Source organism: Takifugu flavidus, chromosome 6 (genome assembly GCF_003711565.1).
Source record: "Takifugu flavidus isolate HTHZ2018 chromosome 6, ASM371156v2, whole genome shotgun sequence".
NCBI classification, from domain to species: domain Eukaryota; kingdom Metazoa; phylum Chordata; class Actinopteri; order Tetraodontiformes; family Tetraodontidae; genus Takifugu; species Takifugu flavidus.
The window spans coordinates 4,958,297-4,983,165 of record NC_079525.1 but is presented as its reverse complement, the minus strand read 5'-3'; the positions used below and the strand labels follow the sequence as shown (position 1 = coordinate 4,983,165).

The window sequence follows — 24,869 nt, the reverse complement described above, 5'->3', positions numbered from 1 at the left end:
CACATCACTGTTTATTTTACGTCTAAACACACGGGAGACGGGAAGGAGGCTTGCATTGTGTGTGTGTGTGTGTGTGTGTGTGTGTGTGTGTGTGTGTCTGTGCTTGGAAGAACTCAGGTATTTCCTCGGACCCATTAGCTATAGGAAAAGATGTCTAACATTTTTCCCCCTGATTGGAGGTTTCCATAGTGACAGGCTTTAATGAATCTCTAGGGTTATAGTCAGTCAGTGGCATTGTTACTGACCTCCGTGTACGCAGCATAAGGAGACACAAACGGTCCCACCCTCGCTCTGTTTCTGTCCTCATCGACTCACCTCCTGTTCCTCTGCCTGTCTCTCACTCTCTGTCACAGCCTCAATCCACTTCTGCCATAAACATGAAAGCAAGTGTGTAGCTATCTGTGTGTATATGTGAGTCTGGGCGAGAGGGAGACGGAGAGAGAGAGAGCGAGCAGCTATGAATACACTGAGGCATGCATAAACGTCAGCAACACCTCAGGGATTTGTCAAAGCTTTCCAAATTGAGTATTTTCCACTCCTTATGAGTCTGTGTGTGCCAGTGTTTGTGTCTTATTCTGATGTCTACGCACATCTTATAATATTTCCCCCTGTCAGCATTGTGTGCGCTCTATGAAATATAAATACATAATTGCTGAATAAGTAAAATGCACACAAGTAAAAAGACATAAAATAACTACAAATGCCATGGAGCATGCTGTTCTGTAGCCTGCTGGGCTGTTACCAGCAGGACCACATCCCAGAACGTTGTCTGATCACTGAGTCCACGCTAACTCGTGAAACTCGCTCGCAGACACATGCCTGAGTGCGCGCACATGCACACCGGTGAGTGAATGCCCTCACGCAAACTAGGGAATCTCCCACGGAGAGGCTCTTTAGAGGAATCACCTGGTTGCTTGGCAACAGTGTAGTTCGGCCCCATCGGCCTGGTTACTTCCGTTTGCTTGTCTTTTTTTTCTTTTATGACCTTGTGTTTCGGTCCGCCCCGTAACTGTTCGCATCTCCATGCGACATGGCTGTTGCCCTATTTTATGTTTATTTATGCATTCGGTCCTTAAATACTTTATTCTTGCGCTTATCCTTCTGTGACTTATTTGCAAAGGGAGCAATCCATGCGGACAGGGGTATTAATGGGGTGGAGGGGGGGTCGGGGGGGACGTGGCAGGGCAGTTCCCAAGAGCTTTACAAGTATCACTTTTCCTGATGTGACTGTGCCTTCCTTTCTGCAATTTTTGCACTTGGAACATATTACGAATTAATTTCCTATCTCCTCCGCTGTCATTTCCTTCCACTTAGAATCACAACCAACCCTCTGCGCCTTGTTTACATCACAGCATACAGCCCTCAACCCTGCCTCACATCCAGGAGGCTGATTTGGAACAGCAGCGACAACCTGGGCTTTTTTTTTCTCCCTACCCTGTCACAGGTTCTGGTTCTTGCCGAGCTGCGCGGGTTTCTTCATGTTTCTTTTGTAGGTGTTGAGGGTGGAACAAGCATAAAGTGCTGAGGCATCTGTGTGACAGTTATCACTCTCTTTAAAGAGTGACGTGTGACGGGTACAGAAACACGCACGTGCAAACACATGCATGTGCAGAAACACCACACATCGGGCATGACTTATTCAGCAGTGCATGAAACATTCAGAGCATTTCCTTTTGTTTAAAGATGAGAAAAGCTGTATCTGTCACTCCTCTACAAGTACCTTCCTGTGCTTGCCTTTTTCCCTCTCCTTTTCTTTCTCTTTCTTCTCTCTTCCGTCACTGTTTCCTTAATATCAGGGCCCTGGTTTTCCAATTTCTTCCTTCTCCTAAACTGCATCTTAATTGCGTTGAGGTGTGTCTGTGTGTGTTTGTGTGGATATTTGGGAGATGACGGTGGATGAGAGGAGGTGTTACTCAAAGTAGGGTGAGCTGTCAGAATCATTGCAGCCAATTAACATGATTTCGGCATGTGTTTCCATGGTTACCACATGTCACACTCATAAGGGGTGGAGTCAGCGCGCTCCCTAACTTGACGCTAACTTAAGTTGGCCCATCTTTTGGACGCGGACACTCTCTCCCTCTCTCATTTTCATTAGCACAGCTACAGACACGGCCCATCAAAGTCTTTGAACTTAATTAGGTTATCTTTAACCAAGTCTCTGTATATGGATTCCAGGGTAAAAGTGTGTGTTCGGGCAGCAAAGAGCATGAGGAAGTTAGTGAACAGGTTGCTCATTCATTTCCGACACAGGGGTTTGCCTTTATGGACTCAACCGGTTTTTCATATTTATTACATCAATAGCGATTTAACTAAGGGACGCTTGATCCGTTTTTTTGAGTCATAATTAATGCCGTTATTCATTGATAAAGCATGAGCCTGTATACAGAATTTGCATTTCAAATAGAAACACCCATATTAATAACTTTTGCTACAATAATGAATCACTCATGCATGTCCTAACCTACCAAGCTCCTTCTGTCGGTGCAAATCTGAACCAAAACCAGTACTGACCTTAAGAACTTCCCTCAGAACGTCCCCGGGGGGTAGCTGCCGTTAGAAACACTCCACAGTTGCTGTGAATAGAGTACCCTGCTTCTCACCTCATGGATATAAGAAGCTAAGCATCCTGTGTCAGTGGGATTCCTAATTTATACTTACAGTGTGTTGGTGTACAACATTATGTTCACAGTGGGGTGGAGAATTCAGCCAAATCCTGTGTTCAGGCATGTGTCCCAGAGATCCTTGTTTTTTAATGGGCAATGCCCATGAAAGTGTTCCTTCTACTGGCCGTAGCATCGTATTTCATCCAAACTTGCTGCCAGATAGATCAGGGTGACGTGATTTGATTTGATTTATAATGTCTAGCTGACCTTTATCACCTGTGTTGGCACTCAAGGAGATGGGGAACCGGTGGATATGAGGAGGCTGAGGCGGTAACATGGTTCTGGCCGTGGAAAATGGAGAATATGAGGGCAAGAAAAGCCATTTTAGTTGTTTAGACAGCATTTTTTTAATCTTTACCTTTTATTACTACACGTCCCTTTCTTCATTTTTATCTCATCCACCTCGTCCTCGCTGTATCTCCCACCTGTACCTCTGACTCTCCAACAATGTTAATTATTAAGTGTAGCTGCAGTTTATCTGTTGGCAGACACTCGGGTTTCTGAGAGACACAGAGAGGCCTCAGGGCAGTTGTACGTGGTGATGGCAGAAACAGTCAAGCTAAACTACATTCCAAAGAGATCAGACCCTGTGCATGAGGAGGGATAAGAGCGTAAAAAGAAATACGGAATGAAAATGGGAAATTATGCTCTATATACAGGGCGAGCTGCAGAGGGAGAGCAGGAGGAGCGCAGCACAGACAAAAATAATTGGGCCAAAGAGAGGGAAAAATGACTGTAGAGGAAAATGAGAGAGTGAAAGGTTGAGTGTGAGGGGAGACAAGGGAGTGAATCAAACCCAGAATGGGAGGAGAGGTCACTCCTCTGATGTGTTGTCACTGATGGTGAACGATGGGCTAACTGTGCTAATACCCGCATCTCATCTATCACTCACACCTTGACCCTGCCCCGTCCCTCGTTTAACCATGCACGCATGTGCCTGTGCTCCTCTGTGCACGTGTGTTTATTACTTGGGAACATGAGGATACTCAAGCTGCTGTAACTTACATGGATGGAGTAGAATTAAAGGACTTCTCAACACTGAGGAAACGTTGCTTCAGCAGGAGTTCTGCTGGAGGACACCAATTTGTGTGTGTGTGTGTGTGTTTGCATGAGTACGTTTGTTTGTTTGTGCATGTGTTTGCGTGCGTATTAATTGTGTTCCAGTCGAGACAGGATGCGAGAGGATTGTGAAACTCAGAAGTCAGTTCCCACGGTGAGATGGGGGTTCCCATGGCAACCACAGCAAAGGGAGAACACTGGATTAGCCTCTCCTCTCTTGCTGCATCTCTCTTTTTTCATTGTCTCACTCTTTCTCTCTACTGTCTCTCTACTGTCTCCACCTCTTCCTCATTTTCTTTCTGCCACCCTGCCACCTCTCTCTTTCTTTGCCCAGTTTCTTTCCCTCTGTCTGTTCACTGTCTTTTCTTCCTTTTGCTCCCTCTCTCCCTCCCTCCCTCCCTGTCTGTCTGTCTGTCCGTCTGTCTGTCTGTCCCCTCTCTCCTCTATTCTGACTCCCTCACTCTGTCTCAAGGGTGATAAAGGATTGTACTCTCATTAATTTTTCTGCCCTCTCGAGAGCAAAGTGTCCAGGAAGGGGACTGCGTGTATGTGTGCTCTGGGCTTTATTATGCATGCGTCCTTGGCTGTTGAATGCATCCCATCACCCATTCAGCACTTTTTTGCATTCACCATTTACTCACAAGTGTGAGTGTTAATGTGCAAGTCTCTGTCTTTTTGTGTGTGCAACCCACAATTTTTACTTTTACTTTTCACTTCAAAGTATTTTCCTCTTAAAGAATTCTGAGCTATCCTCCTCTTAGTTTGACAGCCATCAAAAAAACAAATGCATAAGTACACAATATGCAAGTTTGTACTTAAAACTACTTCAAAAACCTTCCCAGCTCTTTGGCCATAGCTGTCTTGCTTTCGCACCAATGTTTAAATATGAATCATTTCAAAATGTCTTGTCAGTAGTTGTGCTTGAAAATTAAAGTTAATAGTTCATATTTTTAGCATACTTTCCAACATTCTAAATGATTACCAATATAAATTAGATTCAAGGATCAGTCCTTGGAGAAACAGAATCCCACTTACCTCCACTGGTGCATGTTCGGAGACGTTTGCATGTTTCTTCTTGCAAATTCCTTGAGGTTTTCCCAGAGAGGCATAATGAATGCATATGATCTTGCACAGGGCAATGGGGGTCGCAGATGGCTTTATGGAAATGAAAACTCGCTGCTATTCTATGTTCCACGCCAGCAGTACCTTTCATGTTTCTCTGCAACATGTTACACGGACGGCTCACTTCATCACCCTTGTTCAGACCGAACAAGAAAAGGATGTTTTATTTTAGAGAATGCTGTTTGTTTAGCATTAAAACGGTTGTGGCTTTACAGAAGGTGAAGCACTCCATGTTGTTACCCTTCCTTAACTTTACGCTACATGGTTTGAGCGTGTGAGCATTCTGGCAATCCTGCTGAACTGTGTGACTCTCGGGATGTTCCAGCCCTGCGGACACACCCCCTTCCTGCTGCAGGTAAAACTATCAAACACACACACACACGTATACACACATGCTAACTCACTCATCATGTATGCACCCTCATGCTCACATTATTACAAACTAATTATGTTCAACTTTAAGACTTTGTTATCAAGGGTCAATTAATAATAATAATTAATTATAATAATAATAATAAATAATTTTGCTGTGTTTAATCAGTTTACACTAATCCCTTGTGTGTGTGTGTGTGTTCCTGTGTGTGGGTATGGGTGCATGCAGGCTCTGGATGATGGAATCTTTGTTTTCTTTGCCGGGGAAATGGTGGTGAAGATGGTGGCGCTTGGGGTCATAGGTCAGAGTGGTTACCTAGGTGACACTTGGAACCGACTGGACTTTTTTATTGTTATAGTGGGGTGAGTGGTCGACGTTTTCTCTCTCTCACACTGACACACACATTGACACAAACTTGCACGTGCACGTGCACATGCCCATATATGACATTAAATCTGAGCCAAATGTGTGTGTATATGTGTGTGTTTTGTGTAAAGCTTAGACACTTGTTTAATGCCAGTTAAATGTCATGTGTGTGTGTTTGGGGGGGGCGACCAGTGTGTACAGCTCTGTGGAATGACAATGGCATCATTTGCTCCTGAGGGATGTAGACCTCAGTGATTGGTAGCTAAAGTCTCTGTATCCCAGAGATGGTGCACTGTTTTCAGCTGGATTCCCCGCAGAGGTTCAGGGTTTGCCAAGGTCAGGCTGATCATAATTCCAGTGACACAGCAGTGGCTTTTTACTTTTCTGCAGAATGCTGGAGTACTCACTTGACGGACATAATGTCAGCCTGTCGGCTATCAGAACGGTTCGGGTCCTCCGCCCACTGCGAGCCATCAACAGAGTTCCCAGTAAGTTTCACTCTAATCTCTGCCAGAAAACTTTACAATCAATTCTATTTAGCTTATGCCTTTCAGAGTTTTGGCTTGTTGCTCGAGCACATGGGATTTTATAATCAGTATTGGACTGTTTTGATTTTATTGTAAAGATAATAAACATCAGTTTCCTGGATATAGCAAATATTTTGCCAATGCCAAAGTAGTATTTTATGACTTTATTATATGTTTCTATCCAATCAACTCTCTGTCCTCTACGAATTTTGTGGATTCCCTGCTCTCTTCTTCTGATGTGTTCACCTCTGCTGAAAGTCAGGGAGCTCATTAGTCACACCTGAGACAATGAAAAATGTCTCATTGTCTTTCTGCACTATAAATTAATTTCCTCAATTTCCCCATGCTAAACAACTATTAGCAGAAGCACCACGAGCCTTCATTCTGACAGTGTGTGTGTGTGTGTGTGTGTGTGTGTGTGTGTGTGTGTGTGTGTGTGTGTGTGTGTGCACTAACCAGGGCACACTGTGCAAAGTCGTAGAAATCATTATGATGCTCGTGTTGTTCATAACAGCTCAGCACTCTTGCTGGCCAGCAGGCCAAAGTCTTTTACTATGTTCTGTGACCTTGGCACAACTAACACAGGTTTGACAAAATTGCGGCGTGTGCTTGAAGTAGCCAGATCTTGAAGTTGGAAGGAGTGTGATACTGTGTCTGCACTTAAGTAGGCTTGAGCGGAGGGCAGTCGTCAGTGTCTGAATTCAGTTAATTGCACTTCTTGAAGGTGTAGAACGTGCTGTCCCGTTATGACTGATACTAGCATCGAGGCTTTCATCTCATGCCTATTGTGCAGCACTACATTTTCCCCCCACCTGTGTTTGTTGGTAGGTATGCGAATCCTGGTGACTCTCCTCTTAGACACGCTTCCAATGCTGGGCAATGTGCTGGCACTGTGCTTCTTTGTCTTCTTCATCTTCGGCATTGTTGGGGTGCAGCTGTGGGCTGGGCTACTACGGAACCGCTGCTTCATGGGAGAAGATGTCAAAATGTAAGTTGCTATAGTAACAGGCAGCTGTCAGCACATCAGGAAGCAGTGACAGTTCCCTTGGCCTATTACCTTTATCGTTTCAGCTGTTATTTTGAAGTGGTGATCAATATTTGCAGTGCAGTTTTTCCCTTTCCAGACCCAAGATCACAATTCCAGGGATTTTGTGCGCCGTTAGCCAGGGACTCAGCCCGTGGCGGTCTAACTGTCAGCCTGTTAGGGGATTTTATGTCGTTCGTGACCACGGCTTGACCGAGACTGTTACTCCATTACTGTCGTATTCGCAAATCTAGCTGTCCAATATCGAACAGACTACTCTCACATCATCTGCTCCGCTCTCCGACAAGATAATGTTCCCTGACAATGCAGCACGATTACAGGAGCGGGTGAACACTGAAAACACAAGTGGCCTTGAAAAACAAAAGCAGCTTTTATTTATTTTCTTATTTTATTATATCACACAGCCAGAGGTCTTTTCAGGCAGCTCCGTCTCGCTGTATTAGATTATTTGTTCTTGCTTTAATTTCATTCCAATCCGACAGCATCGCAGTTTCACCTCTATCTATCAGACAAATGTGAGACTGACGATTATCTCTGCTGCATCCCCCCCCGCCCCCTTATCTTTTCTTCTTAGTCACATTTTATTGTGCGCTTCCTGTTTTCTTGGAAATCAGACCTTTGAACAAAAGAAAGGTCTGAAGCATCATTTATCTGAGACAACTCCCTCAAGATTGGCCAAAAGGTCGACAAGTTTGAATCTGCTGATATTGTCCCGCTGTCCTATTGTCTGTCAATTCATCCGACTGAAGGACTGTGAATAGGACTGTTCACTTTGGAAAACTTTGAAGAGAGTTGCGGTAGATTTTCAAGGTAGTGAGGGACTCAAGCTCAGGTTTAAGGTGTGGAGTATCTCCTGTTTGTTCTGCTTTATCTGATTCTTGATTGTTTGCCTGTTGTTTAATGTTTACATTTATGTCATCGTGAAAAACAAACAGCATACTCACAATGAAAGTCTAATCATTGGTCTCCTGTGCCAGGAGATATAATATTTCCTTCCTGAGTGGCTACTATCGGCCAGATGGCACCGATGACCACCCCTTTATTTGCTCGACGGAGAGGGAAAACGGGATGCTTCGGTGCTCTGACGTGCCCCGCCGACGTGTAGCTGGTACTTCCTGTTTCCTGGGCGCCGACGAGGCCCCTCCAGAGATGGTGCCCAGAGTAGATGAACCAGTACCATGTGTGAACTGGTACCAGTTTTATAATGAGTGTCGGGCTGGGGAAATAAACCCACACAAAGGGGCTATTAACTTTGATAATATTGGATATGCATGGATCGCCATTTTTCAGGTAAATAGTTTACAAGAATACAACTTTGATCACACATTTTAACACACACTTTAGTGTGATCACGCTGACTGTGTGCTGTCATGCAGGTAATTACTTTAGAAGGCTGGGTAGACATCATGTACTACGTTATGGATGCACATTCTTTCTACAACTTCATCTACTTCATCTTTCTTATTATAGTAAGTGCACACTCACACTCAAACGCACATTTACATAAATTAAAACCCTTAGATGGTGTGTACTGTGCTGCATGTAATGCTGGTGTTGTCATTATCAGGTGGGCTCCTTCTTCATGATCAACCTGTGCCTGGTTGTCATAGCAACCCAGTTTTCTGAAACGAAGCAGAGAGAACATGCCTTAATGAAATCGGAGCAGCGTGCCCGCCAGCTCCACCAGTCAGCCTCCACGCTGGCCAGTGACAGCCAACCAGGAAGCTGCTACGAGGAGATCATCCGGTACCTTGCGCACCTGAGCCGGAAGGCTTGGCGTCGCATGTTCCGCTTTTACATGCAGATCCGTCCCCACTTCCACTGCTTGTCCATGTGCCATAAAGAGAGGGCCGGAGGAGATGCCCGGGGGGGTGGAGAAATGAACGGACTTGCCCACCGGCACTCAGGCCATGCGCCCAATGACCTGTCTCACCTTCACCAGCTTTACCACCGTCATCAACATCATCACCAGCACCGACAGTCTGAGCCAGGTCCTTCTGTCAGCAGCGGAGGGAACGGTCTAAACTATCCCATCATATCGTCTCTGTTCAGCCACATGGAGTCAAAGGGCTGGGAGACGAAGAGGCTGGCTGCCAGCAAAGTCCCACAGCTAGTGGCAGAGCATGGTAAGAACAAAGGGCTTTGTGGTTATGTTCCAAGTTGAGTTAGTCAACCGAGACTCTATAGTGAACATTTGGCAGGTGGTAATGCAATGAACGGTGTTTGTGGAGGTGTCGTGAACGAGTTGGGGAACTTTGGTGTTTCTTTTTCAGAGAAATGATCTGTGATGGTCAGCTCCCCCACACAGCCAAATAACTTTCCCTCAGTAGCATTTACATCTGGATCTGACCAGCTTGTGCTGCCTCTGACACAATGGAAGCCAGTTTAATTTTGTTTTTGTTGCTCAGAGCATTCCAAGGAAAACAGGAGGGCTTTTCACACCACAGAGTCTGCAACCTCAGTGACAAGCTTTCAGTCATAGACTTTAATCAGGCCTACAAGGCTAAATAAACACTGAAGCACTGTGGTGTGGTTTTTTATGTTGGGCCGTTATTCCCAAGGCAGCGCATCTGTGTGTCTCTTACATAAGATCATACTTTAAGTATTGCAGTCCCATGACATTTGGGGAGATAAAAAAATGGACAGTGAAGGACGGAGGTTGTAAAGAAAAGGAAATGCAAACACACGAGATGTTGCCTGCCCAGCAATAATGGAATAGACTAAAAAATACAGAGAATATACAATAATCAGAAATTGCATATATGATCTATTATACCTAAACTATTAACTACATCTGCACACGTTTACCATGTGCTTATTGCTTAAATGTGCATATTTTGTTGTCGCTTTTTATTTAACTGTGCATGATTTGAAAGCATTACCTCTTAGATCACACCTTCCACTTCCAAAAGTGGATGGCAGCTTTACTGTCAAACTTTAATCTCTCTGCATATTCTCAGCCCTCTACTTTAGTTCCTCCACTCGTTTTTTCTATATGTATACCATTTATGAGAACCCCAATCTGAACTTGAAAATTCTAGTTTGGATCGTACTAAGAATTCATGAACTTTGACAAAGACAGCTGTCTGAAAATTGACCAGAAGGACCAGAAGGATTATAAACTACATCATTAAATAACACATCATGGGTGTCAACAATGTAGCTAAAATCACTGAAACGCTCTCCAGTGTTGGACTGCACATGCTAACGTAAACATCTGCATTGCTTTTATAAGGAAACCTTTCAACAGGAAAGTTTCCCACACTTTCAGCAGGCTATTGTTTCAGTGTTATTCTTTTTTCTAAATAATCCTTGTTTCCAAGCTGTATCAGACAATAACAGACCAAGAACTATAACCATAACCTTTTCATAGTGGTCTGTGTGTAGCTTCAAGCACTCCGCAGCTGTGTTGTCTCACAGCACACTGAACTATAGCAACCAGCTTTGTTGAAGGTAGAAAATTTGTAGTGGAAAGGCAACTACCTTACACCAGAGAGTCAAGTCACACTGTGCTGAAGTGAGAAGAGCAAGAGCCACAGCAGCTTAGGAAGACATCAGCTGCTTTCACAGCTCATATACTGTATTTTTAGGCTTGTATTTTGCACAATTCAGGTCCAGAATAGGTGTGAAATTCACAGTTTTGAGTTATTAGAATGCAGAAATGTTTTAATGAACAATCCTATCTATCCATTGGTGGATGCTCACACACACACACTCATGCACCTCAGGATCAAACAAGAAGAGATTCAAATGCAAATCAAGATAGAGAAACCAAGAACAGTTCAAAGTAGTTTAATTTCAGCTCTAAGGTCATGCACAGGTAATCAGCCCAGTCAGACTGCTAAATCTGAAACGTTGATCTAATCCCGATGTGCCGGTGTCAAACACGAGGAAGATTTTCAATGTTGACGCAAGGTGATGAGGCGATGGTGACGTCTTTAAATATGCTAAGAAGGAGGCAGTTTGGCATGGGGGAGAATCATTAGGGGTAAGGGAGGGGAAACCCACGTAAAGATGACAGCGGAGGATGCAAGACAATCTGCTCATGCTCCCTAATCACAAAACTGATGTAAAAGCAAATGAAAAAAACTGGCAACACAGGCTAATGAATCCAACCCCACACACACGCCAGATTGGCTTCGACTCACCGCCCTCCAATAAAACCTGTTGTAATTTTGAATTGTGGACTGCCTGAACTAGGTTTTTTTTGTATTTTGTTACATCATTGGAGGATTCCTCCCAAACTGCTAACTAGCAAATTTCGCTGAAACCCGCACGTACGCAGACACACACTCACACACCTGTTCTAATAAAAGAACTCCCCCTCTGCATAAAAGCATCCCTCCACAGTAGCTTCAGTGTTATTGAATTTTCGCCTCACAGAAATTAAATGAAGCTCCAGAACAGAGAATACATTGAATATGCATTCGGTACTTTTTGTGCCTGTGTCTCATCTTTCTTTTGTTCGTGCAGGTGGATGTTCTGCGCTGCCACTTCCAGGTGAAATCCCAGCAGACTCCTTCGGGTGCCCGTATTGCATCTACAATCACCAACCTGGTGACAGTGAAAATACTAACGAGCAGACTCAAGACCAGCGCTATGGGTACAACTCATGCCATCCCAGCAGCCCCGGCCATAGTAGCGGCCCATGTCACTTTAGCAGCCCTCGCCATGGCGACATGCAGTCGCCCGAACCAAAGAGAAAGCTTTACAAGCGTTGCTGGGCAGGGCTGCGAACTAAACTGGATCTAATTGTTGGCAGCAGATACTTCAACAGAGGAATCATGATTGCCATCCTCATTAACACGTTGTCAATGGGCATAGAGTACCACGAACAGGTATGCGTGTGTGTGTGTCGGCGCCAGAGGCCGCGTGTTTGTGTGTGCACGTGCACGGCAAATGGCGTGTGATTACACTTTGATTGAAAATTGATGTGCTCATAATGTGTGAGGTGAAGCCACTGAACTCACCCCCTAATCAGCACTCGGTAGTCCCGGGCATCTGGGCTCACGCACACTCTGGGTGTGTGTGAGCGTGCATTCACAAATGACCTGTATGTACACATGCATCAGGAGCCGGAGAAACTCATAAGACCTGAAGTGTTAATTAAAGTGTGACCCTGGGACAGGAGGGATTGAGAATTGGCAGAGTGAGGGGCGAGAGCCAGAGCGGAGGAGCAAAGATCTGAGTGCTGCTGTGAGTGGCTGGGAAGCATCCATAGACTGCAGGAAACGTCACGTGCACCCTGTTTCGTTAATGCAGCTTCTGAAACGTGCACACAGTTGATGTTTATGCTTTTGAATGAACACAGTGATAATTACACACATCGCTCTTTTCCTCTTTTTAGAATTCAACTGTCATCTTAAACCTCTTTTTTTTTGCAAATGATTCAGTTTATTCAACAATTCTCGCATGTCACTGAACATGGCCAGCCCAGTTTTTTTGTTTTTTTTCCTGGAACACTTTGGAGATTTGTTTTTTCTCTGGAGATTAGCTGCATTAGGCAGATGACACTGAACCTGCTTCAGAGGAGAAGCCGCTTTGTTAGTTTGGTGAGCTGAGGCAAATGGCGGCCAGACTCACTGTACTGGAGAAATCGAAGGATGCGGCGGGCTATTAATGTGCTTCAAACCACGGGGAATTGTCTGACACAAAAGATAATTCGGGTGAAATTTGATACAGTCAACAATTGAATTTTGAGAGTAGTTAATATTTAAATATATTTTTCTATTCAATCATTATGTCAAGTCTGCAATCAGCTCAAACAACTCCAGTAAATTGATTGAAGAAAATTCTACATGAATTATAAATATAAACAGGAATAGCGCTCAATAGAGGCTACACATCTGCAACAGTCCTCTGAAATTGAAATGATTGGACCCCCCCCCCCCCCCCCCCCACACACACACACACCTTTCCGCACATCCACAGCTACATTGATTGGGTACTTCTGTTCCAATTTTGCTTTCTTCCTCCTACCAAGTTTCTTTAGAACCTTTGTATAGTTCTGACCTCAGAACAAACATGGACTCTTTTTGTGTCCAAAGAATTTGGACCTGGAGTGATTTACTTTTTCTCATATAGATGGATGTTACCTTCAAGCCCTTGAAAAAGACATTCTTACATCATTATTTACGTGCCCCTTCAGCATAAATTGTTCTATATAGGCGACGCTTTTAAGCCAGCATCTGTCATCTGACAGTTTCAACAATGACTCATCTACAGAGATGTTTTCATAAAGATTGGCTCTCCGGAAAGATAAACCAGGGAGGTTTCTTTGCCAGAAGGGGAAAACACGGGTTCTAATGCTGAGAGTTAAGAAAACATGAAAATTCCAGTTTTCTTTAATCTTCCCTGATGTTTTGTGTAGTTTCAGCTGTATGAGTTCCTCCAGCTCTCTTGCAGTACAGTTAGCAAACACCATTCAAAGCATTCATAATGAGAGCGGACACATCACAGAGTATAAAACACACCTGTTTTCACATCCTGGGGAATCTCCTCCTCTGAGCTTACAAATCTTTTTGACATTTTCTTTGAGCTATACAACCAGGCTGTCTGTCTTTATTTGTTCAAGTTTCTGTGTTGCCTGTCCAATGCCTCCGCATCAGATGTTTTACTCTTCTCTCCACTATCATGGTGCCTCTGCAGCCACAGGAACTGACAGATATTTTGGAGATCAGTAACATGGTGTTCACAAGCCTGTTCAGTTTGGAGATGCTGCTGAAGCTCCTGGCTCTGGGGCTCTTTGGCTACATCAAAAACCCATATAATGGCTTCGACAGCATCATTGTCATCATCAGGTGAGGTTCTGATGCCCCCAGCCCCCAGATTACGTGCAGAATGCTCTCCCGGGCTCTTCCTGGCTTTGACAGATTCATGTTACTAATGTGTGTTGCAACATATCTGAGATAGAGGAAAATCAGTTTCAAAGAAGAGCTCTTTCATTACAAGGCCATGCTGCTGGTTTGGCCCTGAGAAAGTGGCATGTATAAACCCAATTAAGGTTTTCTCTTTGCAAGGTCGCGTTCATCTATAATTTTATGATACTGTGTGTTTGACATTGTTTCTTCATTTTAGTCTAAGTCAGAACAAGCTAAAGCCCATTAGACCTATCAGTTTAAATAGTTTACTCTTTCTTGCTGCTGTTTTGCATGAAATGGGATTTTTGACGCTGTGCAAATCATCTCGTTCTGTTTCTCATTACGTTGGGGACAGCAGCCTAACTTTTTGAAAATGGGGTTGTGTAGGATATTGATCTGGTCGTCGCTGTGAGTCAGTGCTGCAGTGACATGTTCCATAGTGTCATATTGATGCGGGTGGAGTCATGTAGTTACACTAATCCAGAGGCTCCGTTTTCACTTCCTCATGAACTACTACTAACTAAATAATGTATCTGTGGTTATAGGGTTCGCTTGTTTTCTGTGCCACTGCCGGCTACATGCACCTAGCGTATTAAGACCGTTGGCCCAGTTCCTCTCCTCATTCCCTGCTTAACCAGAAAGAATGTTTTGCACTTTCCGTGATTAAAATTGGGGCTTTCGAACATGCTGACTCAAGAAACCAAAGTTAAATCCGCGTTAATTCCTCGACTCTTTCAATTTAAATGTGTATGCAATTTTGTGTTCATCATCTCTTTTCACCAGCGTGTGGGAGATTGTGGGTGAGGCAGAGGGAGGTTTGTCAGTACTGCGAACCTTCCGTCTGCTGAGGGTTTTGAAGCTGGTCCGGTTCCTTCCTGCCCTGAGGAGGCAGCTCGTGGTGCTGATAAAGACTATGGACAACGTGGCCACATTCTGCATGTTGCTGATGCTCTTTATATTTATATTCAGGTATGTTCTTTAATTAAATGTTTTTTTACCTGAAAAATATCTTAATTTCCTCACTGCAAATATTACAGTTATATGCGTGAAATTCAGAGACGTTATGGAACCACAGGTGCGACTGCTACCACCTCTGCCATCCATTTTCTACATACTGATTGAATCTGGGTTGTTGCCGTTTTACTTTGGTGAAATGCAAATTCAGTGTGAAGTTGTGTACTGCTACGGTGACTTGCTGACCCCTTTGCTGCCCTGACGTTGTTACAGTGCCTTCTTCAATTTTTCTGCAGTCAGAATTTGCTACTAGGGTTCCCTGTGTGGCTCCATGTCACTGTGATTACAAATCTGCTCTCTCTGCTCACATTTTCACCATGTTGTTTGCAAAGGCTTTGGGTATTATGTGATACAAGTCTGTGTGCACTGTTTTTAGAGTGTTTTTAGACTGCTATTTTAAGGTAAAAGGTTACATAATGTCACTTGAGTAAGATATGGTGACACCCTTGATATGATTCCTGTTGTGCTGCTGCTCCTGTTTGTGTCAAACATGTTTCAATCCTTAATAAAACGAGTTTAAAACTCAGCCACATTGAGGCCAATGCATTGTGTTAACATGTTAGCTGTTTGGTTTGATTGAGACTATAATTAATGTGTTTTGTGTCTGTTCCGTGTAGTATTTTGGGGATGCATCTGTTTGGCTGTAAATTTGGTTTGCGACAAGAGAGTGGAGACACTTTACCCGACAGGAAAAATTTTGACTCTCTGCTCTGGGCGACTGTCACCGTGTTTCAGGTGAGACAGACACAGAAAATAAACTTGACAAACTCAGAAATATACAGATTTACAGTGGCAGACAAATGCCATAGCATCAGTTAGTTTGGGCGTTCTCATCACATCATAAAAATATAGATGATTTGCTTGACAAGCAGAGAAAAGTAATGGAGCAATGGTAATTTATTCAATACTTATAAACATTATGTCCCATTAACAATGAAATATTAATAGTTTGTCCCTTTGTTTGTCATTGTTTTCATCACTAATCTGCAGATCCTCACCCAGGAGGACTGGAACTCGGTGCTCTATAATGGGATGGCCTCCACGACACCTCTGGCTGCCCTCTACTTTGTAGCCCTCATGACCTTTGGCAACTACGTCCTCTTCAACTTGCTTGTAGCCATTTTAGTTGAAGGCTTTCAGGCTGAAGTAAGGGCAAACATGCAATCGTTTCTGAGCTACTTAGAGAATGTGTGAGAGAGAATGAGACTAATTGAGCTCTGTTGTGCTGATGATACCAAAGCTGCTTACAAGAGAATAATCTCTATCCTCCTCTCTGTGTGGTTCTATCCTCTTTATCCACACCTCTTTCTCTCTTTTATCCCGCCCCAGTCTATCCCTCTCTCTTTCGCTATCTTCCATTCTTCCACACTTTTGCAAATACACACAACACTCTCCGGGGTAGGGATGTGTTTGATATCGCCTGTCATTCACAGCTGGTGAGCTTTTGTTGTTTAGTTTTCATCATTTATCTCCAGCATCAGAGAACACATGCACCCGCTCTCTCTCTTCCTCTCCTCCACTCTTTCCTGCTCTCTCTCTTTCTCTCTCATGTTCTTGTTCTTTCCCACTGTGACACACACACACACACACACACAGATACCCTTTTCGAAAGCTGTCTGCCTCCATCTTTCTAGCATGAATTTTAATTAAATCCGGTAAAGCTTTATTGGTGTGGCTACAGGAGATCGCTGCCAAAACCATCCACATAACTCAACTAGGGAACACTGGAGATCCCTTCCACCCATCTGCCTTCTGCTCGCTGTCCCTCAGTCTTTCCCTCCCGACCTGCCAATAATTCTCTCCTGCTTAACTTTCAACTGACAGTGCAAGAAGAGATGACAATGATAATAGAGATTTTAGACATTAGAGTATAGATCATAATACAGATTCTAAATATCTCACTGCTATGTGTGTTTTTAGGGCGACGCCAACAAATCTGAAGGCGATGACGAGAGGCAGTCCTTTTCATTTGAGGAGGAAGAGAAGTTGAGGGAGCTTTATGCTGCAGGTATCCTTCATTAAAGGATCTAGTGCATGTTGGGACCCGGCAAGCTGAGGGATCTGCATTATTTGCTGTTTTGGTAGTATTCTCAACATTCTGTTAAATTAATTCTAGGATGATTGTCTTTAAATATACAAGAGATCATTTCATTATTTTGTCAATCCATCATAGTTAGCTGACTAAATTCCTGCTCTATAAGACATTTTGACTCTCCTGTGCAGTCATTTCCAAAAAATATGCAAATTTGATAGCATCTAATATTTTCTGATGTTAATTGTATTAATTTTAAAACAACAGAATGTTCGAGGGTTTCCCCATATGGAGGATTAAAAGCTTTTTTTGTAAAATTACCATCTGCTCTGCCAGGGGTGTGAGAACTTTCAATTCTAAATTTGCTCTCTGTGTATTGTACTGTTCATACTTTATATGTCTGTTCTTGGTGTAACAATTTCAAATATTGATAAAAAATGTCCTTCTAAATTTAAATGGAGAAAACCATGCATCAAACATTACCCTGCCTGTCTAGACACTCTGTCCTCATTCCCTTTACTTCTGAATTCACATGCTTCGCCTTTCCTTCCCTTTAAACCTATTATACCCACATTTATTCTTTATTTTTGTCTTTTTGATCGATGGCTTCCACCACCTGATCTCCAACAAAGGTTTTCCAGCAACCATGTTGCAATTCAGCTTGGCACAACTGCTAATAGAGTATGCCGAATTGATGGTATGGTCCTTGCTCCTGAAATATCAAAGCTCCTCAAACTAAAACAAAATCCTGTAGCAGTGAACTGGGATTCCCTCTAGCTGTAATGTTGTATATATCCAGAAGGTCCTGGTCTCCAATCGTGGGCAAAAGATTGAAAAAATAAATAATTACAGCAAATCAAGGACAATAAAGGTTAGCACAAAAAGAACAAAATAATTACCTGAATGGATATGAATTCTTCTGTGTTTTATTCCCCATAGAGCTCAAAATCCAGGCCATGATGCTGACCCCCAATGGTCTCCTCAACCCCAAAGCCTCCATGCCCCATTCTCCTGCTGCTCCACTGCCGGTTATCACACACACAGCAGCCACTCCCACCATAAACTCCTGCCAGTCGCGGCGTGCAAGTGCAGCTTCGATGGACATCTGCAGCATTGAGCAGAGGTCACCGGTGAGCCTTCAGCCCCAGTGAAATGAAATGATCAGTCATAAAGTTGATTTACTGAATTATTCACGCAGAGGCTCCAACCTCTGCCGTGCACCGAAATGCACCACAACTCTGACTGCATGATATTTCATGTGATGCTGCTGCTGTCAGTGTTGCTGCTCTGTCTTTATCTGGGTGTTTTCTCAGGGGAATTTGGGCAGCATATGCAAAAAACCTAGGGTGTCTTTTTTTAACTAACGTTTGTTGATGTGTTGATATGAATGTTAACAAGCACAGTTTTCATTTTTATTCAGGAATCCTTCTTTTACATACATATTTTTGTCATTTTGATGTTATTTGCGGCGCTGTCGTTATGTAGTCTAGACCTCGTTTGTTCTTTGCTGTTACCAAAATCTAAGAGAGGATAACGCTCAACGGTTTCAGCAGGACTGAAACCCAAATCCCTTTGTGTTATGCAGCTGAACGGGTCCTGAAAGTTTTGTTCTTACAATGTTTTTATGTATAAAGAACATCAGTGGTATCGTAGAAAATGTGCAAAAAATTGGCGGCTTTTTTCCCTTGAACTTATATATAGTACATATCAATCCGAACCCACATCTTGGTTCCTACTGAACTGAAAGCACAGTTTGCTGATGTGTTGCTATGTGGGAAGAGGATAAATTAAATGTCTTTGAAAGCTGCTGAAATACTATAGTTAGTTCATCAATAGTCGAATGCACCAGGCCACTATACATTGTAAGCCCTTAATGCAGTAAACACCCACACCTTGAGGACTGGAACAAATAGTGAAGCTGAAATCATGGGCTGTATAGGGTTTTTTCACTTCACTTTTCATTCGAACTATAAAATCAGAAGTATTTGGTCTGTACACGATTAATGGTGATGACGTTGTTAATGTGAGCAGAATACCTCTGGTGAGAACCGAGAGTTGCCAGCGCTACACACCTTGAGGATGGGTGATTAAAACAATCCTCAACAGCACCTCTGCTGGTTTCATCTAGTAACATTCATGATGGTAATCTCACAAATCCTTTGTTTTCAGGTATCAACACAGTCTCTGTGGGACAGTGGGCCAGAGAGTCGGCGATCCAGCTGGACTAGCATCAGCCGAGCACCCAGCCTCCACAGGAGGAGCCAGTCAGGTGAGATGGAGTCTCTCCTGTCTGACACATACTCCAACCCTGGCAGCAGGGAGCATTCTCTGGACCAGCCAGAGTACCTGCAGGTGCCTGTGCTTCACCTACCCGACTGCAATGGCACCACCTTTCACCTCCCTGACCAGTGCTGTGAGGACGCTCCCCTGACTGCACATTATCACAGTGATCAGGAAGATGATGAGATTGAGGAGGTGAGGTCTTCTGAGTTTGTGGCCCTAAAAACACCAATTTGATTCATTGTTATTCACAACATTGCACTTAAGCATTTGTGTGCTCTGATGTTGGACACAGACCGGACACAGTCATTTCGCACCATTTCTGACGTGGAGTTACTGAGCAACAATGTAAAATCTATAAAGTTGAACATGTTTGTGTTCACAGAGTGTGTGTAAGAAGCTGAAGAGGCTGCTGGAGCCATATGAACCTCAGTGGTGCTTGGACCATGAAGAGTGGTCTTTATATCTGTTTGGTCCGCACAACAAGTAAATTCTCTCTCTCTCTTTCTCTTTTTCTTTGTAATACACACACACACACACACACACACACACACACACACACACACACAGGTCCCAATGTCCACTGGAGTGGTTGATGGGGCTTTAACGCCAGCATGTGTGAAAGATAGACTTGAGCTTAGTAACACAATTTTCACTTATCAACTAAATCTGGTCAAGTGGAAAAATGGTTCCAGTACACATTTGGTATTAACATCAGTCCTGGACTGAGTAGATAACCCTGGGTCTGTCACTTTCAGCTGCATCCTTCCTACACACAAACACACATTTACATTACTGGGCTGTGGATTTGACTAAATGTGTAGTATTCAGCAAATTTGAGGTCCTATTTATGTTTCACACAATAGTGCAACTTTTGGTGCCTGTTGACAGCTTCCTGTTTATACACATCCGTAATAGGAATCTCGTTGCCACACCACCCACCTTCCAGTGTCTCAGTTGATTTACTTCTGTCTTTTCTTTTCTCTTCAGGTTCAGGTTGTGGTGTCAGAGGGTCATAGGTCATAAGATGTTTGATCATGTCATTCTGCTGTTCATCTTCCTGAACTGCATAACGATTGCTCTGGAGAGACCTGACATACAGCCCAACAGCACGGTAACATCACACCTGCAGTCATATGTTCAGACCCAGTGCTCACAGGTTTACAGCAAAACTATATGTCTTTACCTACGAAGTTTAAGACATCGTCGGTACTCACATGTGCGGGAGAAGACCATATCACTAGGAGAATAGGAGCATGTGCTGTTCTCACTGTTTTTCTACTACAGTTGTAATGGATTTGTTTCTTGCTCGTTATGTAACACGCTGCAGTTTGACTCTAGAATCAAAGCTGAATCCACACGGGACCCCTTAAAATGACTGCTCACATCTCACTGTGTGTGTGTGTGTGTGTGTGTGTGTGTGTGGTGTGTGTGTGTGTGTGTGTGTGTGTGTGTGTGTGTGTGTGTGTGTGTGACAGGAGCGGGTATTCCTCAGTGTTTCCAATTACATCTTCACTGTGATCTTCGTGGGTGAAATGATGATAAAGGTATGCAAAATAATGGGTTTTCTTGAGCTCTTCACTGCCAGCTCATTTTCACTTATTGCATTGAATGTGTTCAGAAGGTTTTCAGACCCTTTTTAATTTTTACACTTCAGTTAAAATTAATAATTAATTCTTAATCCTAAACTCTGTCAGGTTGGAAGAGGCTGTCATTGGGCTGTCAGTTTTAGGGCTTGTTAAGATGTTTGCTTAAACCCAAACATCTTAACAGGGATGAATGTTGTCTCTGAGACACTCTTCTGTCATTTTGGTTGTGTTTAAAGTTACTGTGCTGTTGGAAGGTGACCCTTCAGCTCCATCTTTGAGCTCCCTGGATCTTTTCTTTTAAAAAAATAAAAATAAATAAAGTATCTCCTTTCAGCGTTCTCGCAACCCTGACCGGTGTCTCTGTCCCATTTGCAGAAAAACACCCCCACAGCAACATGCTGCCCTCTCCGTGCATCACTGTAGAGTGGTACTGAGCAGGTGATGAATGGTGCCTGGTTTTCACCAAACGTGATGCTTAGTGATAAGGCCAAAAAATGTAATATTGGCTCCATTCTTCACAGTCCTTTGAGAGTTTTTTTTAGGGGATTTCTTTTCCCCCACAAACTCCAGGTGAACTTAATGCATCTTTAACTGAGGAGACGTTTCTGGCTGGATACGTTGCTATAAAACTCTGATTGATGGTCTGCTGCAGTGACAGTTGACCTTCTGGAACTTTCTCCTAGTGTGTCTGGAGCTCAGCCAGAGTAGTCAATGGGTTCTTGGTCACATCTCTTAAGCAAAACCTTTTCACCAAATTGCTTGGTTTGGTCAACATTTTGTTTTGTAACCTACTCCTGTAGCTTCTCATGGTCCTGTGTCTGAGCTCTGGAGGGAGGTTTTTGCCCACATGACTTGATTTTTACTCTGATTGCCAGAGTATATAGACAGGTGTGTGTCTTTCCAAATCATGTCCAATCAGTTGGATTCACCACAGGGTAAAACATGTCAAAGATGATCAAGAGGAACAGAGGGCCCCCGAAGCTAAAAAAAGAACAGAAAAAAACTCCAAGGTGTCTGAAACCTTTCCAAGTGCACAGTGAAAGTTGTTTTCTGACTGGTGGGGAATCAAAACAGCTTTAATTTTATGCTTCATAGGTTTTTACTAGTTGTAATTTTTGGGTGCCTGTGTAGGTGGTAGCTATGGGCCTGTACTTTGGACACAGTGTGTACCTGCAGAGCAGCTGGAACATCTTGGACGGACTGCTGGTGTTTGTGTCGCTCGTGGACATCCTGGTCTCCGTCGCATCAGCAGGTGGAAATCGAATCTTCGGAATCCTCCGTGTGCTCCGGTTACTTCGAACACTGCGACCACTGAGGTTAAGAGTCCTTAACAGTTTCTCAGGTGTTCTTGAATCAAATGCAATCTTATTTAGCCTGACTGTGGCCGTGTGTGTTGCAGGGTGATAAGCCGAGCACCGGGCTTAAAACTGGTGGTGGAGACTTTGATCACATCTTTAAGGCCCATTGGGAATATTGTCCTCATCTGCTGTGCTTTTTTTATTGTCTTTGGAATTCTAGGAGTTCAGGTGAGCATTTTCACTTTCCATTTAGTACTGTATTTAAACTATAAATGCTCTTTTTCTAGTGGTCCATGTCCAAACCTTAATATTTTTTCAATTTGTTTGTTTGTTCTGATGAGGCAAACGTCTGAAATGATGTAAAATGCTTGGGGACAAGAGAAATCTGGAGGATATGCAAATTAGGTGCTGATTATGCCTCTGTGTAAAAACAATTAAAACACAGATAAACTTTTAATTATTTAAAACCGGTTGTTTTCGGTTAAGCAAGGAAGCAACGTGCTGACTGACTAGCAGCTTCCTCCTTATTATTGCTACCACTCTGGATATTAAAGTGTCAGTAACATTTTTAATGGTTGAATCATATTTTTTTGTAGTACTTCCTTTAGTTCTAGTCAATTTTGTGCCAATTAGAAAACATTACCTGAGTAGAAAATGACCCCTACCTGATGATATCTTACCTAAGTGATATCATTGGGCCTTTGCGCTGATTCCTTCTGTGTGTGCAGCTGTTTAAAGGAAAATTTTACTACTGCGATGGGCTTGATGTGAGCAACATCATCAATAAAACGCAGTGTCTGGGAGCAGGGTATCGCTGGATTCGGCGGAAGTACAACTTTGACAACCTGGGGCAGGTTTGGCGCGCACACAGACATGCATGTGGCCCTGACACCTGCTCTCACAGAGGACTTGACTGTGTGGTGGTGTCTCAATCTTGTAGGCGCTGATGTCACTGTTTGTGCTGTCGTGTAAGGACGGATGGGTCAGCATCATGTATGACGGCCTGGATGCCGTTGGGGTGGACCAGCAGGTGAACACACACACAAATGCATACACAAAGAGGAATAGCTTCTAGGAAGTGTAAAAGGAATATGGGGAATTCGTCCAGTTAACATTATGAAGTGTGGTATCTGTGTTTTTGGTGCTGTTTAATATGACTCTCAGGCAGCAGTGAACACGCTTGCTTCGAGTAGGATGGGGGATTTTTCAGTAGAAAAGGATTGTGTATGGGGGGAAAAAAGCAGGCAGATGCACAGATGTGAGTTGACAGTGCTCCTGCTGACTCAGGATTTGCATTGTCTTGTTTGTGCTCTCTCCTCATCTTATCTTCTCCTCCCTCACCCTCTTTTGTCACTCCGTACTCCTCCCAACCCCCGCCTTTTTGCCTCCCTGTAGCCAAAAAGGAACCACGATCCCTGGATGCTGCTGTTTTTCATCTCCTTCCTCCTCATCGTCAGCTTCTTCGTGCTCAACATGTTTGTTGGCGTGGTGGTGGAAAACTTTCATAAGTGTCGGCAGCAGCAGGAGGAGGAGGAGGCGCGGCTGAGGGAGGAGAAACGACAAAAGCGCTTGGAGAAGAGGAGAAGGAGTGAGAATGGGGAGGGGGGGTGCCAGATACTGCATGGCAAACATATGCGAATTTCGCAACATTAATACTTTTCGATTTTCGCACATTTAATAAAACAATGTTTAGTACCAGCTGGGAAGAGGCTGCTCCAGTAGTCCCGTTCATTCAGGTCCTACTGGAGCTGCCAGAAATGAACATTTGGATCTTTGTCAAGCCATATCAGGGTTGTGTAATTCCAATTTGTGAGTTGTTAAGTTTACAATAACATGGCCAGTACTTTATGCCCAGAGTTTGGTATAGAATAATTATTTTAATAAGCTGACAAATTATTGGACACACTGAATGAATAACTTGCAGATCTGCTTCTGGGGTCCCCCCCCCCCCCCGGCTAGAGCTGTAAAAAAAAAAAAAAAAAAGAAGATTAAATGCAGTCAGAAAAGTATTGAAATGCAAATATGTTTTTCACAGAATCCCATTCTGAAATGTGTCCATGAACATTTACAATTTCAGAAATGTGAACATGGAACCATAAGATTTTGGTTTGCTAAGTAAGATCCGGTGTTCATTACTCAGTTATAACCCCCTGCTGTGCTGAGGAGGGGGGGGGGGGACAGCATTTTATTAACATCAAATAGTGTGGCCCTGATACAATATGTCCCTGAGAGGTGATCATTTCAGCACTAAACACACAAAAGGAGTCGGTGTCTTTATAGTTTATCATATTGTAGATGTGACAATACATAGATAAACCTCTTTTATGCACGTGCACATTATACGAATGCATGTATAATGAGTGCCCATAACATGCTTCAGGCACACTGAATTCCACAAGAAACATGCCTTTTATCCTCCTGTCGCACTAATTTTGCATTTGGTCCTCTCTTCAAAGTTTTTTTTCTCTCCCTTTGGGTTTTTTTCTTTAGTCAGTTATAACAGACAGTGAGGGTTTCTGCTCAAAGACACCTTGAGGTGCTCTGTGGTGTGCGTGCGTGCGCACAGTGAAAGTGATGGATAGGACTGAAATCCTGAGGTGGCACTTTTTCCTCAACACACACATATGAACAGACACAGCAA

The 24,869-nt window shown here is 43.4% G+C and overlaps 1 protein-coding gene across 3 annotated transcripts in view; it reads left to right on the top strand.

The window, feature by feature from the left end:
- LOC130526998 (voltage-dependent T-type calcium channel subunit alpha-1I-like) overlaps nt 1–24,869 on the top strand; it is a 36,108-nt gene that overhangs the window by 3,081 nt on the left and 8,158 nt on the right. For all 3 annotated transcript variants that reach the window (XM_057035011.1, XM_057035009.1, XM_057035010.1), the window contains 23 exons: nt 5,108–5,199; nt 5,446–5,579; nt 5,974–6,071; nt 6,939–7,098; nt 8,133–8,445; nt 8,532–8,624; nt 8,723–9,281; nt 11,629–11,993; nt 13,804–13,955; nt 14,799–14,984; nt 15,647–15,764; nt 16,020–16,175; nt 16,950–17,037; nt 18,001–18,191; nt 19,231–19,536; nt 19,727–19,827; nt 20,332–20,455; nt 20,820–20,888; nt 22,062–22,246; nt 22,330–22,456; nt 22,957–23,082; nt 23,169–23,258; nt 23,624–23,816. In XM_057035011.1, coding sequence (XP_056890991.1) covers nt 5,108–5,199; nt 5,446–5,579; nt 5,974–6,071; nt 6,939–7,098; nt 8,133–8,445; nt 8,532–8,624; nt 8,723–9,281; nt 11,629–11,993; nt 13,804–13,955; nt 14,799–14,984; nt 15,647–15,764; nt 16,020–16,175; nt 16,950–17,037; nt 18,001–18,191; nt 19,231–19,536; nt 19,727–19,827; nt 20,332–20,455; nt 20,820–20,888; nt 22,062–22,246; nt 22,330–22,456; nt 22,957–23,082; nt 23,169–23,258; nt 23,624–23,816 — 4,026 coding nt within the window. The remainder of the gene's footprint in view (nt 1–5,107; nt 5,200–5,445; nt 5,580–5,973; nt 6,072–6,938; nt 7,099–8,132; nt 8,446–8,531; nt 8,625–8,722; nt 9,282–11,628; nt 11,994–13,803; nt 13,956–14,798; nt 14,985–15,646; nt 15,765–16,019; nt 16,176–16,949; nt 17,038–18,000; nt 18,192–19,230; nt 19,537–19,726; nt 19,828–20,331; nt 20,456–20,819; nt 20,889–22,061; nt 22,247–22,329; nt 22,457–22,956; nt 23,083–23,168; nt 23,259–23,623; nt 23,817–24,869) is intronic.